The 13,452-nt window shown below is 36.2% G+C and overlaps 1 protein-coding gene across 1 annotated transcript in view; it reads left to right on the top strand.

Moving 5' to 3' along the window:
- Window positions 1–13,452, top strand: part of LOC138713969 (ankyrin repeat domain-containing protein SOWAHA-like) — a 453,145-nt gene that overhangs the window by 28,859 nt on the left and 410,834 nt on the right. The window contains exon 4 of the mRNA XM_069846550.1: window positions 5,776–5,898. Coding sequence (XP_069702651.1) covers window positions 5,776–5,898 — 123 coding nt within the window. The remainder of the gene's footprint in view (window positions 1–5,775; window positions 5,899–13,452) is intronic.

Genomic DNA, 13,452 nt, shown 5'->3' with positions numbered 1-13,452 from the left:
TGATGATGATGATGATGATGATGACAACAACAATAACACAAACTGTTAATGTTTCATGAGTAACATGTAGTATAATGCCGTTTTATGTTATACAACCGTTTTCCTCGTAATACTTGTGAACAAATCATACATTTAATATTCTCATCATATTGACAGCAAAAAAATGCGTCCTCCCATCCTACTTGGAACTTTCGTACATGGTTTCGAGAGAGACATATGCCACTCGCAGGTTAGAGACAAATACAAATGGAACGGAGTTTGACTCCAGTGAGTGAGAGGGTGGGGGTTGGCGGAGGTTAGAAGCGTGGTGGGAATATATTCCCACCACGGTTAGAAGCAGCTATCACTGCGAGCCAGAATGTCTCGCGAGTCACGTTCTCGCCACGGCTGACATAACCTATCATAACCTAAACTAATCCTAACTAACCCGATGAAAACTAATCTAGGCTAACCTAACTGCACAGAACCTGAACTAAACTAACCTGGTAATGTTATGTTAGCTTAGCTTAGGTTAGATTAGCTTAGTTTTGCTTAGGTTAGTTTAGATTGTGATAGATTATGTTAGGTTAGAGTCGAAATTATATGTTTCCGAAATTCTTTTTTCCTTGTATTACTTACTTACTTACTGGCTTTTAAGGAACCCGGAGGTTCATTGCCGCCCTCACATAAGGCCGCCATTGGTCCATATCCTGAGCAAGATTAATCCATTCTATATCATCATATCCCACCTCCCTCAAATCCATTTTAAATTATCTTCCCATCTACGTCTCGGCCTCCCTAAAGGTCGTTTTCCTTCTGGCCTCCCAACTAACACTCTATATACATTTCTGGATTCGCCCATACGTGCTACATGCCCTGCCCATCTCAAACGTCTGGATTTAATGTTCCTAAAAGTCAGGTGAAGAATACAATGCGTGCAGTTCTGTGTTGTGTAACTTTCTCAATTCTCCTGTAACTTCATTCCTCTTAGCCCCAAATATTTTCCTAAGCACCTTATTCTCAAACATCCTTAACCTATGTTCCTCTCTCAAAGTGAGAGTCCAAGTTTAACAGCCATACAGAACAACCGGTAATATAACTGTTTTATAAATTCTAACTTTCAGATTTTTTGACAGCACACTGGATATGATAAAAGCTTCTCAACCGAATAATAACAGGCATTTCCCATATTTACTCTGTGTTTAATTTCCTCCCGAGTATCATTGATATTTGTTGCTGTAGCTCCTAGATATTTGAACTTCTCCACCTTTTTTTTTGTATTACCTTTCGAAAATCGAGCATAAAACCGACGGTTAAGTCCGACCTTGGAAGTGTTAAGACTAGAATGGCGTAATGCGATAACAGTTTAACAGATAATAAACTCGTGGTCAATGAGTCTAGTCATTATGTGCTTCTATTTCAAACATACCAGGATATGTAGGCTAATAGCCTCACGTAGTGGTCCGCTCTTCATTTATTTTACATCCATTCATTCATTCATAGTTTCCAGAACTCGGATCCTCTCCAAACGCCAGTGGCAAACCAATCAGTTGGTCCCGTCTGGCGTGATCACTCTCAAATGCTAGCAAGAATCACCTCAAGAAGTGGGCTATCTCCTCTTGTACAGCCATGAACGTTCTACAGAGTATCAGTAAACTGGCTGATTGTCTCTCTTCGGCATCACCGATGCTTGTACACCTTACCCTAAAACCATATTTTTGATGACGTGAATGAAGAGGGAAGTATTGGAATGGGATGTGTAGTTTTGAGGGAAACGGGAAGACCACGGGAAAAACATCTTATGATTAGCTTCAAGTATCACTCAAATCAGCGTCAGGAATCGAACCCCCTAGCACTTGGAATGATAAGCTCGTTCTGTAGGACTGAGATAATGTTCAGTATATACGTGTCACTCTTGTCTTTGCAGGAGAATCACGCAGTACTTGAGATGTTAGTAGGTGGCAAGTACTACATTCAAAATACGTTATACCAATTATCTACTACTGGCTACCAAAGACAATATCTTTATGCTGTATAAATAAATACAGTAGTTGAGTTTGTGTAATGCGCTTGTAGAGAATATCTCAAGTCTCTTTGTGCGAGATCGTGCGTATTTGCTTGTTTTCCGCACAGAACCAATACGCGGTAAGTGTGAAATACCACATTCCGTATTCCCAACCTAACACACATAACAATTTCCCTCTTCTTACCGCTTAAGCGCGACATTCATTTTACTGCTTTAGGCTTTTAACATATTATTTTTAGAGACGTTTAACATAGTAATAATTATAAATTGGAAACTTACCACTGCAATTTCATCTAAATTGCAATGTTAATTATTGTTTTTAAATATTTGCAAAAATTAAGTAAAGTCTACTACTCCACGAAACTTAATGCATTCCTGATACAAGTAACATTAAGGAAGCCGTGAAAAAATCAACAATATTCCATATGCCGGTGTTATTACTGCAATATGTTATATAAATAATATTGTTAAAATATTAAAATGAAAAATAAATCATTACATAACCTTACCGTTTGTTTTAAGTTCGCATTTATAGACTGGGGGGGGGGGGGAAGACAGACGTATATCACGGCCTGCTGGAGTATAGTAAACACAGAAAACATTTTATAGCAACAATGTTGAAGAAAGATATTTTGGTTTTCCGAAGTTGCCGTCATGAAACAGAAACCAAGATGGAGATTTCATTGCAACTAATTAGAAATTCGTCTTTCAGGTATGTAATAAACGATCTTCGCACAAAATAATGTACGATACACGAGCGGTATGTTTGTTTTCATGTTCTCGGAAATTAAAAAAGCACAACTACTTTTCGCTTTTTCTATCTTTTCCTCGACCATTAAAACGTCAACATACCGCTCTTGTACGTATATTACTATTCCTTCATTTTGCTCCTTGCCCACTCTAGCCGGCTCCATGGGTACAGTTTTATGCGCGAAGTATATCGTAGTGGTTAGGCCTACGTTTTTCTTTAGTTACCTGATTAATTTTTGTTACTTATTTGATTATTTTTATGTAGTTGGATGTGTTTTCTGTGCACTGTATTATTTAATACTCATTTTTGTGTTATTTTATAAGTTGAGATATCAACATTCTCGATACTTTTAGCTGCATGTTTTCCATGCTCTTAAAATGGTTGTCATCATTTGCTTTGCCCAGCACAAATTTCATTTGACTAAGTCTGAATGTACTTTTATTATTCGATTTATGTAATAACTTTTGCCACACATTAAATTTCTTATAAAGAGTCATTTGTAGGAAGTTCGCGTTTTAAAACTTTCTTAATACAGTATCTTAAAAATGAAGTTAAATTATGAACATAACTACTATATATTCGAAAATTATTTAGGTTTGTTTATTAGTCACAATTTTTAGTTTTCGTTACCATAATGGTAGGTTATTTCATAAACCGTTGTGTAGATTTAGCAGTTTTTAATGACCGCAAACTGGGCTACTGTAGGATGTGGGTTCGAAATCCGCTTAGGACTATTACATGTTTGTTTTTTTATTCGACATTTTTCACAACTGTGATGTGAATGTCAGGTAATTCCATGGCGTATCCTCGTACGTTTCTAGTCTAATACCAACTACATAGCTATCACCAATTTCAAACACTGTAGAGAGCAATGAAACGAGCGTGCAAACTTAAAAATGTTATAACCTAAAAATACTCGTGAAACATGACCTCATATACAGGGTGTAAGGGGTATAAGTGCCGTCCTTTTCACAGTCGTCGGGGACGGTTTACAGAATCAAACAATTACATCGGTAGGTATATCTAGCAAAGAGGTAATATTAGTTTAAATACATATTTGTGTGTTCTATTATTTATACGTGAAATTAAATAAAATTGCATGCTTAAATTTGTTAATATTCTGACATGAGAGACCAGACGTACGTACATGTCAGCTGAGTTCAAGCTCCCTGTCCATAGGTCTACTGCCGAGCGGATGGAAGCCACAGTTTAGGAATATCATATGTTATTAATTTATGGAGAAAGTCGTCGTAATTCAAGTGCGGCAAGAAGGATGTACCGTCACTGTTTTCCGCAATGAAGGTTACGTAATCGGCGAACTTCTGTAGCGGTTTCTCAACGATTATTAGAAACTAGGAGTCTCTTACCTCATTTCGAAAATCACACAAACAGAAATTTTTCTTTAAAAATGGTAGTGCTTTATGGAAGCGGGAGAGATTAAAATGTTGCATTTAAAAAAAGTTTGTGTGATTTTGTGCACTAAACCATTATTGTTTATTTTTTAGATGTACAATAAAAAATGGACCAATATTGCCAATATTAAATAAAATGGAAATTTTCCATAAAGTTCTATTAATGAGATTGAAAGTTTGTATTTGCTATTCGTTTTATGTAAACAACGGTCCGCCCCTGCATTAGAACAGAGCATCTATTTTATACCGGTATGTCCGTATCCGCTTGAGCTGTACTGTGTATTTGTAAACTCCCTCCTCCCCATCCAACAACGTTGCCAAACGCCTAATATTATAAACTTTAATAATGAGTTAAATTTGCAATTAAAAAAATAATGAGGACATTTTTTCTTCCTTGTGACATGAACAATCATCAGTTAAAATGATGACACTTATACATCTTACATCCTATATACTGTTTTCTGAATCTACAGAAGATGGTGAACAAAAATCTTATTTTTAGTCATATACACTAATTTGAACGTTAAAATGTTTGGGAAAAAGGCAGGAGAGAGAAAATAATTTCGTGTTATTGAATATTTCGTTATAAACCTACTGGCGTTCCTTATAACATTTTACTGTAGTTATCGGTAATTCAAATACTGTAGGAGGCAATGAAACTAGCATGTGATCTTTTAAGAATAATTGTGTAACCTAAAAATACTTAAGACATAAACTCATATATAGGCTACATACTGTTTTCTGAATCTACAGAAGATGGTGAATTGTTTAATTAAATAACCAGAAATCTTATTTTTAGTCATATACACTAATTTGAACATTAAAGTGTTTGGGAAAAAGGCAGGGGAGAGAGAATAATTTCGTATTACTGAATATTTCGTTATAAGCCTACTGTCGTTCGTTATAACATTTTGCTGTAGTTATTGCTAATTTCAAACACTGTAGAAAATAAAGAAATGGGCATGGGACCTTTTAAAAATAACTTTATAACCTAAAAATACTTGTAAAAGATAAACTCATATATAATAAGCTACATACTGTTTTCTGAATCTACAGAAGATGGTGAATTTTGTAATTAAATAACCAGAAATCTTATTTTTAGTCATATACACTAATTTGAACATTAAAATGTTTGGGAAAAAGGCAGAGGAGAGAAAAATTTCGTATTACTAAATATTTCGTTATAAGCCTACTGTCGTTCATTATAACATTTTGCTGTAGTTATCGCTAATTTCAAACACTGTAGAAAACAATGAAATGAGCATGGGACCTTTTAAAAATAATTTTATAACCTAAAATACTTGTAAAACATAAACTACATACTGTTTTCTGAATCTACAGATGATGGTGAATTTTTTAAATTAAATAACCAGAAATCTTATTTTTAGTCATATACACTAGCCAGTTCCCTTAAATAAAACCTGGTATGTCACTTTTTGGTTTTTATAGGGCAGAAATTTGAGGAAAGTACGATGTCGCTTGCAGAATGTTCACTTTAAATTCCTGTATCGAGAATTATTGATATTATCCCATGTTATTTTTTATTTTCATGTTTTTGTTTATTTTGCTACAGCACCTTTTCTTTTTGTTTTGTTTTGGTTAATCAGGAACCAACCGAGGTCGACAACGATCAGAAGATAAGTGTTAAGGAACGAATGCAGAAATTCAATCGCTTAGCGGAGTCTGATATGAAGATACACGCGATGAACAGCAAGAAGAGGCCTGACCGGGTATGTACACAAGAAAGAAGTCTTTCTCTGTCACCTTTGCTACCTGTCTGTCAGAGATTGTCTTCCTGTACACGTTTCTATTATTGTCTTACCACATGACAAACAAAAAGATTCCTTCCTAGAACTGTCAATCAGCTAGAGGACAGTTGTCACATCCCAGACCCTTCATACTGTATGAAATATGTGACTTCTCTTAAGAATGCAGTAGATCATTGATTATGCTTTCGTCCAATCTTCGTTTGACACGAAATTTTGCGAACAGTTATTATAATAGTAATGGGGAAATCAATTTTTATTTAATAGCTTCTTAAATAAGTTTTTTTAGATAAAGAAATAAAATACAGAGTGTCCCAAATTGATGTATACACATTTTGATACACCATTTCTCAGCAAGAAATGAGACAGAAATACGATTTTTGCGGTTTTCTATTCCTTAAGCCCCTTCCGCCACAGTACACTCCCAACAACGACGTACAACAGAGCGACATACCAAGTAAGAGTAGTAAGGGAGAGCCCGCCAACGTCTGCCAGGCTTAAGTTGCAGATATGTGTCTTAAATATTCGGAGGAGTAAAAAACACAAAATTCGACCATTGGCGGGCTCGCCCTTCTCTTATGGAAAGCCTCATATAAACACAAATATTAATCCTGCTGAAGATTACTTAGATAATGCTCTTAAAATTCCATTATATGCATCAAAGCTTTGTGAAATATTCGGCACAGAAAACCTCTCCTAACATTTACACTCTGTGGTTACAGAAATGATCTGTCGTAATGTCACGAGAGGTCTGAGATCTGCCGATAAATCCACGAGCGAAGCGAGTGGATTTATCTGGGAAATCTCAGACCTCGAGTGACATTTATTAGGACTATTTCGTGAATAAAATAAAAATTTAAATAATATATCCCTAAACTTCGATCACAAAATGTTGATAATTATATATTAACGAATACTTAACCTATTCAGACATTGCGAAGTTGAAATACTCGTAGATGAATATCGATTATTGCAATAAAGAAATTCGATGTTATTATTCAGTAATGCCAATTGCGAAAAGCGAAATACAGGTTTAACATTGTTAATTACATGTACTGCAATTTTCTCTTATTATTATAACAAATACATTTTCATTATCTGCTGAAATCATAATTTAATTTAACAGTAACAGTGGGGACAGCTATAATACCAATGCTTATGTATTCACAGCGAGACATGTTGCTACACAGTGAACCCTCTCTGTATAGATAGGCCTAATTAAAACACGAATTTTATTACGCCATACGAAAGGCAGTTTGATCAAAGACATTATTACTATGCAAGGTCTTTGAGTTTGATGTGCGATGATGTTACATAAATTTGAACGTCTATTAATTGTTTAATTTCAATACAAATGTTATAGGCTATAATTTTATAGGTTACGTTAGGCCTATCTGTGGAAGCAGGACCAATGTCAGCTGTGCCTTGTTTCGACCGTTACTTACAAGTGCTACACGAAAGCATTTTTTATAGCTCGACAAACGCATTCTCGCTGTAGCTGCATCTATACAGTTCAATATTCCAATCGCGTATGCGTGCAATCTGGGAAGAGTAGAATCAAGTTTAAAAAGTACGTTCAATTAAGATACGTAAAGATTTTGTCTCTACATGATGCGCCGTTTTGAACGTGGTCTTCACTGCGTAAATATATTAATTAATATTAAATATCAATCCTGCATTCATAGCTTTAAAGTTGAAAGAAAAGTTTAACCGTGTAGTTGCATCTTAATGTATTCATGATCATCAATTTACGGGGAAACAGTTGGCGACAAAGACTAAACAAAAGAACGACCATGCGATAAATTAATAGCGATAAATCTAGCTGCAGAAATTATCGCAAAGTCTGACTGTGATTGGTTGGAATTCAAAATTTCATTACACTTCATTGGTCGAAAATGGAATGACGTCATATAAACGAAATAGTCGGAATTATTTGATACTGTAGCTACGTTCACTTGTTTCTAGTTCCCATGCCCACAGCGTTTCGTTTTTGTTCTCTTTTTTATTGGGGTATGGCCTAACATCGACGCAGTCTGGTATGGTGCAAAGGTCAGCTATTTCGCTGTTTTTATTGCCTCTGGCGGTTGCTTAGGAAAGGCATAAAGTGCAATTCCGTTTGTCATGTGTTGCCGACAGTTGTCCTTATTGGTCACCTAAGCTCTGTCCAAGAACCGCTACCTTTGGCACTCCCTCGTAAATGCAGAATTGGACACACAACTGGCGGGGTTAAAATTTTAATGCACGATATATAACAACATCTCTAAGGTGGAAAGTATCATGTTTTAGAACGTTAAAAGTATGATATATTTTTCATGGAACTTGAGAGATACATTATACTATTGTTATGGCCTATATAACGAAGGCGAATGGATAAAAACGGAAGGAGAAGAGAATTAAGACTTACGCTCTATTTGAGTCGTTGAATAGAGTGTGGGGACCAATTTACAACTTGTTGCACTCCAGAATTCGCCGTTTCTCTGGAGAAACTTGGAATCTGAACTGTGCACAAAACCGAGAAAATGTCAAGACGCATTAGCAGTACTAGCGAAGAGACTGAGGATTTGACCAAAACGTGGGTTCAAATGCTACAGGGACATCATTTTATTTTTACTAACATTTCTAATATTAAGCTGATTGTACATTTGAATTAACGCTTGAGAAACGAAAACATAGTTTGCTACCCCTTTCCACGATTGTAGTTCGATGATTCTGGCGTAATATACAAACAAATCACTTTACTAGGTATAGGAGGGAAGAAAAGTATTCATCCATTTACGTAAACTAGGAAATATCGCGATTTTGAGTTTGATAATTTTCATTAGGTTTTTTTTTGATCGAAATACAGTACAGTATTAAAAATAAGTGTTTTTACTCACGAACTGAGCTATCCATTCGGACGTATTCATTATGCAGTGTATATTATACTGTGTACAGCACATTAACGTTCAATTTAGAGAATAAAGTTAAATTGAAAAATAATCATAATGTGGATATTTAAATACCGGTACATTTTTTAAAATGGTTGCCGTTCATTTCGATACAGGCTTCAATTCTTTTGTGCATATTATCGCACTATAGACTATTGTACCTAATTCTAATTAGCAGTTTCGTCCTTCGTACTAGTAACTCGTGTTGAAATAATTCTGTCACTACTCTATAAAAGAGTACCTTACGTACTGTAAATTCAATCGTCATTTCTACCCGATCCGAAAAAATAAAATTACTCAGACATGCTATCTACTGCCGTCCAAGTGGTTTTGTCGCAGGGTCGTAGAAAGGGGGGAAATCGCGTGACAGTTAATTACTTAACGAGGCCCTTTTATTTAAGTTATTTTAAATAGCTGTATAATATTACGTAGACGTCCAATTCGTAAAAGAAATTAATGTTTTCAGAAAAGAGCTAAGACAGCCACTGGCCTTTATAGAGGAACGAGTGGGGGAAACCGGGATGCGACGTAGGCAAACGGACGACAGTACCTGTGCGAAAATATGATTCAGTATTGAAAGCTCTTTCGTCACTGGAAAACGTGAACATATTTTCTGGAACGTACTGTACTCATTAACTCGGTAAACGCGGCCTTGGTTCTGTGTTTACTAGTAGAGGAAGTGAAGTAAAGGGTGCGTCAGAAAGAACGGATGGATTTTAAACTATCGATACGCAACGAGGAGAGAGATATAGTGAGGGGGACCACGACTATTGGGTCAGCCATAGAATGCAGTTTCAGTTGAGAATATGGTGTTGGTCTGGTGTACAACGTGCTTTCATCGTAGAGACATTTTTGAAAAATGAAGAGTCTGTGATCGCCACTCAGGACTCATTTCGACATCGGATGTCACGCTAGGATTCCAACTCGGAATACAATTTTGCGGTGGGTGGCTTCATTTCGTATCACAGGTTCAACATTAAAGAAGAAATCACCTGGACGAAATTCTATTGCACTGAGATTGTCCGAGGCTACGGTAAGATCTCGCGCCCTGCGACTTCTTTCTTTGGGACCATTTGAAGGCGTAAGTTTGTAAACATCGATCACATACACTGGACGAACTGAAGACAGCGATTCGTGAAGAAATCGCGGCAATCCCACTAGCTATGACTGTGAAAGTGATGGCGAACATCAGAAAACGCCTCGATGCCTGTACTGAAAGCCAAGGACATCATATGGATAATGTTGTTTTCCATAAATAAACTGCATGTATTGGTGAATATGTTGATAACAATAAATTTTTGATTTGATGAATCTGTACAATTTTCTTGCCATGTGAAATCCATCCGTTCTTTCTGACGCACCCTGTACATTAAAAAACTCGGGTACAATAAAAATTGAAGTAAAAATAAAATGATGTCCCTGTATTATTCGATAAAAAAAATTAGTCTACCTAAATATTGGTCTTCCACTTCAGAACTCATAATCTGCAAATTATTATTGATGAAGATATGAAGTCAGCAACGTCAATAAGACATAATAAATTCTCGACTGAAAACGACTGAAAGACGATCTAAATTTGTCACTGAAGATGACTTGAAGTGAATGCTGAGTGAAGAACACATGAGGTAAAGCAAGGGTCAGAGCTGCCAGACATCCTGGATTTCTCAGGATTTTTCTGGATTTTAATGGTATGTCCTGTGTTGTGCATTGAGTCGTATTATTTGTCCTGGAATGTCAAAAAATTGCAAAAATATAATTTTTTGCTATTTTATATAAAACTATAGTCCCGCGCCGGCGCGTCGTGGTCTAAGGCATCTTGCCTAGGACTCGCGCTACGGAATGCGCGCTGGTTCGAGTCCTCATGTGGGAAGAAATTTTCTCATGACATTTCGGCCAGTATGGGACCGGTGCCCACCCAGCATCGTGATGCACTTCGGGAGCTACGATAGGTAGCAAAAATCCGGTTTCGCAAACCAGCTATAACGTCTGGGGGGGATCATCGTGCTAACCATACGATACCTCCATTCTGGTTGGATGATCGCCCACCTCCGCTTCGGCATGTGGACGTGAGGCCACCAAGTCGGTCTTGGCCCTTCATGGGCCGTAGCGCCATGCATTTACTTTTACTTTATATGAAACTATTTTTAAAATTCCACATTCATTTTTTTTAAGACCCTGTCCAACCTACATGTTCACCAACGTCGTTAACTCTGCCTGACATCTCCTATCGGGTTGTATTGAAATAAAAACGATAATACTATAGCATATTACATCTTTATTCTTTGCTCTCTTTGGAAGTTGATTTATTATTGATAGTATTTAAATACTGTATCATGCATTTTCTCTGTAATGCGACATTATTTTTCCAGACATTACCCACAATTCAAAGGATATTTCATAATTTAGCAAAATGTAACAAAATAAAAAATGTTAACCCTATATAATTATATTATTATAATGTGCCGAAGTATATATGATATTTCCGTGCAGAAATTCTGCGTCATCATGTGATGAAAGATTAGTGGAACAGAGAAAAATTCTCTCCGGCACCGGGATTTGAACGCGGGTTTTCAGCTCTACGTGCTGACACTTTATCCTCCCAGTTTAAGTTCCACCGCTTGGTGATTTAAGATGGCGCTTACTCCGTCGGATTCCGGCCAGTTAGTCACTCATAACAAGTGCACCTCTGCACATGTGTGGACATTGTGCCACTGCCATACATATATATGACGCAGTGCATGAGGGTAGGCCACTAGAGGGAACAGCAAAGACATGAGATAAAATACGATTTTTGCGGTTTATGATTCAGAAGGCAGTGGAAAGCATGGAAACATGTTGATCTATTTATAAACAAACATGGCGGTGCAATTATCGTTCGATGAACGTAAGTGGATACTGAAATGTTATCGGAAAGTGGAGAATGTTGAGGTTCAACGACGTTGGAGGGTTGAATTTGGAACACAACCACCAACAAGGTTAACTATAACAAAAATCCGAGACAAGTTTGAAGTCGACGGAACGGTGTAAGATGTGTTGAAAGAGCGGTGCGGAAGAAAGAGAAGTTCCACCGATAACGAGAGTGTTGATGCAGTCATGCAGGCTTTTACACAATCCCCAAAGAAGTCAATGGGGCAATGTTCTCGTGAGATTGGTATCAGAAAATCCAATGCTCATTGAATTTGCGAGCTCAAAAATGGAAGCCTTACATTCCGAGACTTGTCCACGCACTAAATGATAGACGAAAGAGGTAGTATATGCCGCTTTGTCGAGCTATATAAAGGGATGGCCAGCACGGATTCAATAAAGACCCTATTAAAACTGTATCCGTGTTAATTTTTAGATTTGTCTGAGAAGTATAAGTGCATTATAAGAATGTAAGTTTTAATTTTAATGCACATTTTTCACAAGTTTGTCTTTTTTTTATTTAAAAGGAATATTTTCTCAACTTTTTTTTTATAGAAAAGTGAAATTTTCAGATACAGGTCTATTTACTTAGTAGCCTTCCAGGTACTGAAACAATATTTGCGTAAATCGAATATATCGTAAATACGTATTACTGAAGAGTGTATTAAAAATTTTGAAAATTTCCCATGGAAAATGTTTGTAAGGAAATGAATTAACAAAGCAACTACTGTTACATCATAAGCAAAAGATACGTGCCCATGTGTTGTAAAAATGTCAGCTCTATAGCTTCAGAACATTTCGAGAAAATAATTTAATATTCTGATGATAGGAAGTTGCTCACAAATATCACCTTAAAAGCATAATGCGATAAGAGTTTTGTTATGAAATATTAGTTGCACTTAAAATATATATTGTACCTAGGTAACTTTGCTTTTTACTATAATATTGTTTTGATTAATTCATTGATTACTTTTATAAGGCTAAAGATACCATCAATATCAATTCCAACTTATCATGTCATACTCAATCTCTTTTGGGGGGGGGGGGATATCACTTTCTTTATGAATGATGTGTTACATCCACTTAATGCAGTATAGTTGTACTACTATGGAATTTATGTGAATATTCTTCTTAACTCTTTATTGTGTTATTAACGTTTAAAACATAAGTGCAATATTAAGAAATTGGTGTTAGTACTTTTGTTTTACAGACAATATAGATAATATCAAACCGAAAGAAGCCATATAAAAATAACGACATAAAATTTCACGTTCCGTTTGAAGTTTGTGCACCACTATTTTCTTAATCCAACAGGCTGCTTAATCCTTCTTCCATACCAAGCGCTTGATGCCCGCGCACGACGTCAAGGTCAGAAAAATGCGCTTTCTTTGACATCACTGATCTAGGGGTAATGCTATGTCTAATATTGAGACTTATTGTTTATTCTCGTTGAAAATTATTATTATTATTATTATTATTATTATTATTATTATTATTATTATTATTATTATTACAATGTTATTAATTCCGTCTCTTCATATTCAATGGGCTAAGAAAAAGAATGACGACATTTACGAGCAACAGCTGATTCTGTCGGGAGGTTTGGTTGTCTAGGCAACGGACTTGCTATTGTAATGCTACTTGCGAGCTGTTTGGGGATTCCTGCTGAGTGGGTGCCCAGCTTCCG

This window comes from Periplaneta americana, chromosome 14 (assembly GCF_040183065.1).
Source record: "Periplaneta americana isolate PAMFEO1 chromosome 14, P.americana_PAMFEO1_priV1, whole genome shotgun sequence".
Taxonomy (NCBI): Eukaryota; Metazoa; Arthropoda; class Insecta; order Blattodea; family Blattidae; genus Periplaneta; species Periplaneta americana.
Note: the sequence above shows the minus strand (reverse complement) of the source record. Positions and strands in the feature narration are given on the sequence as shown.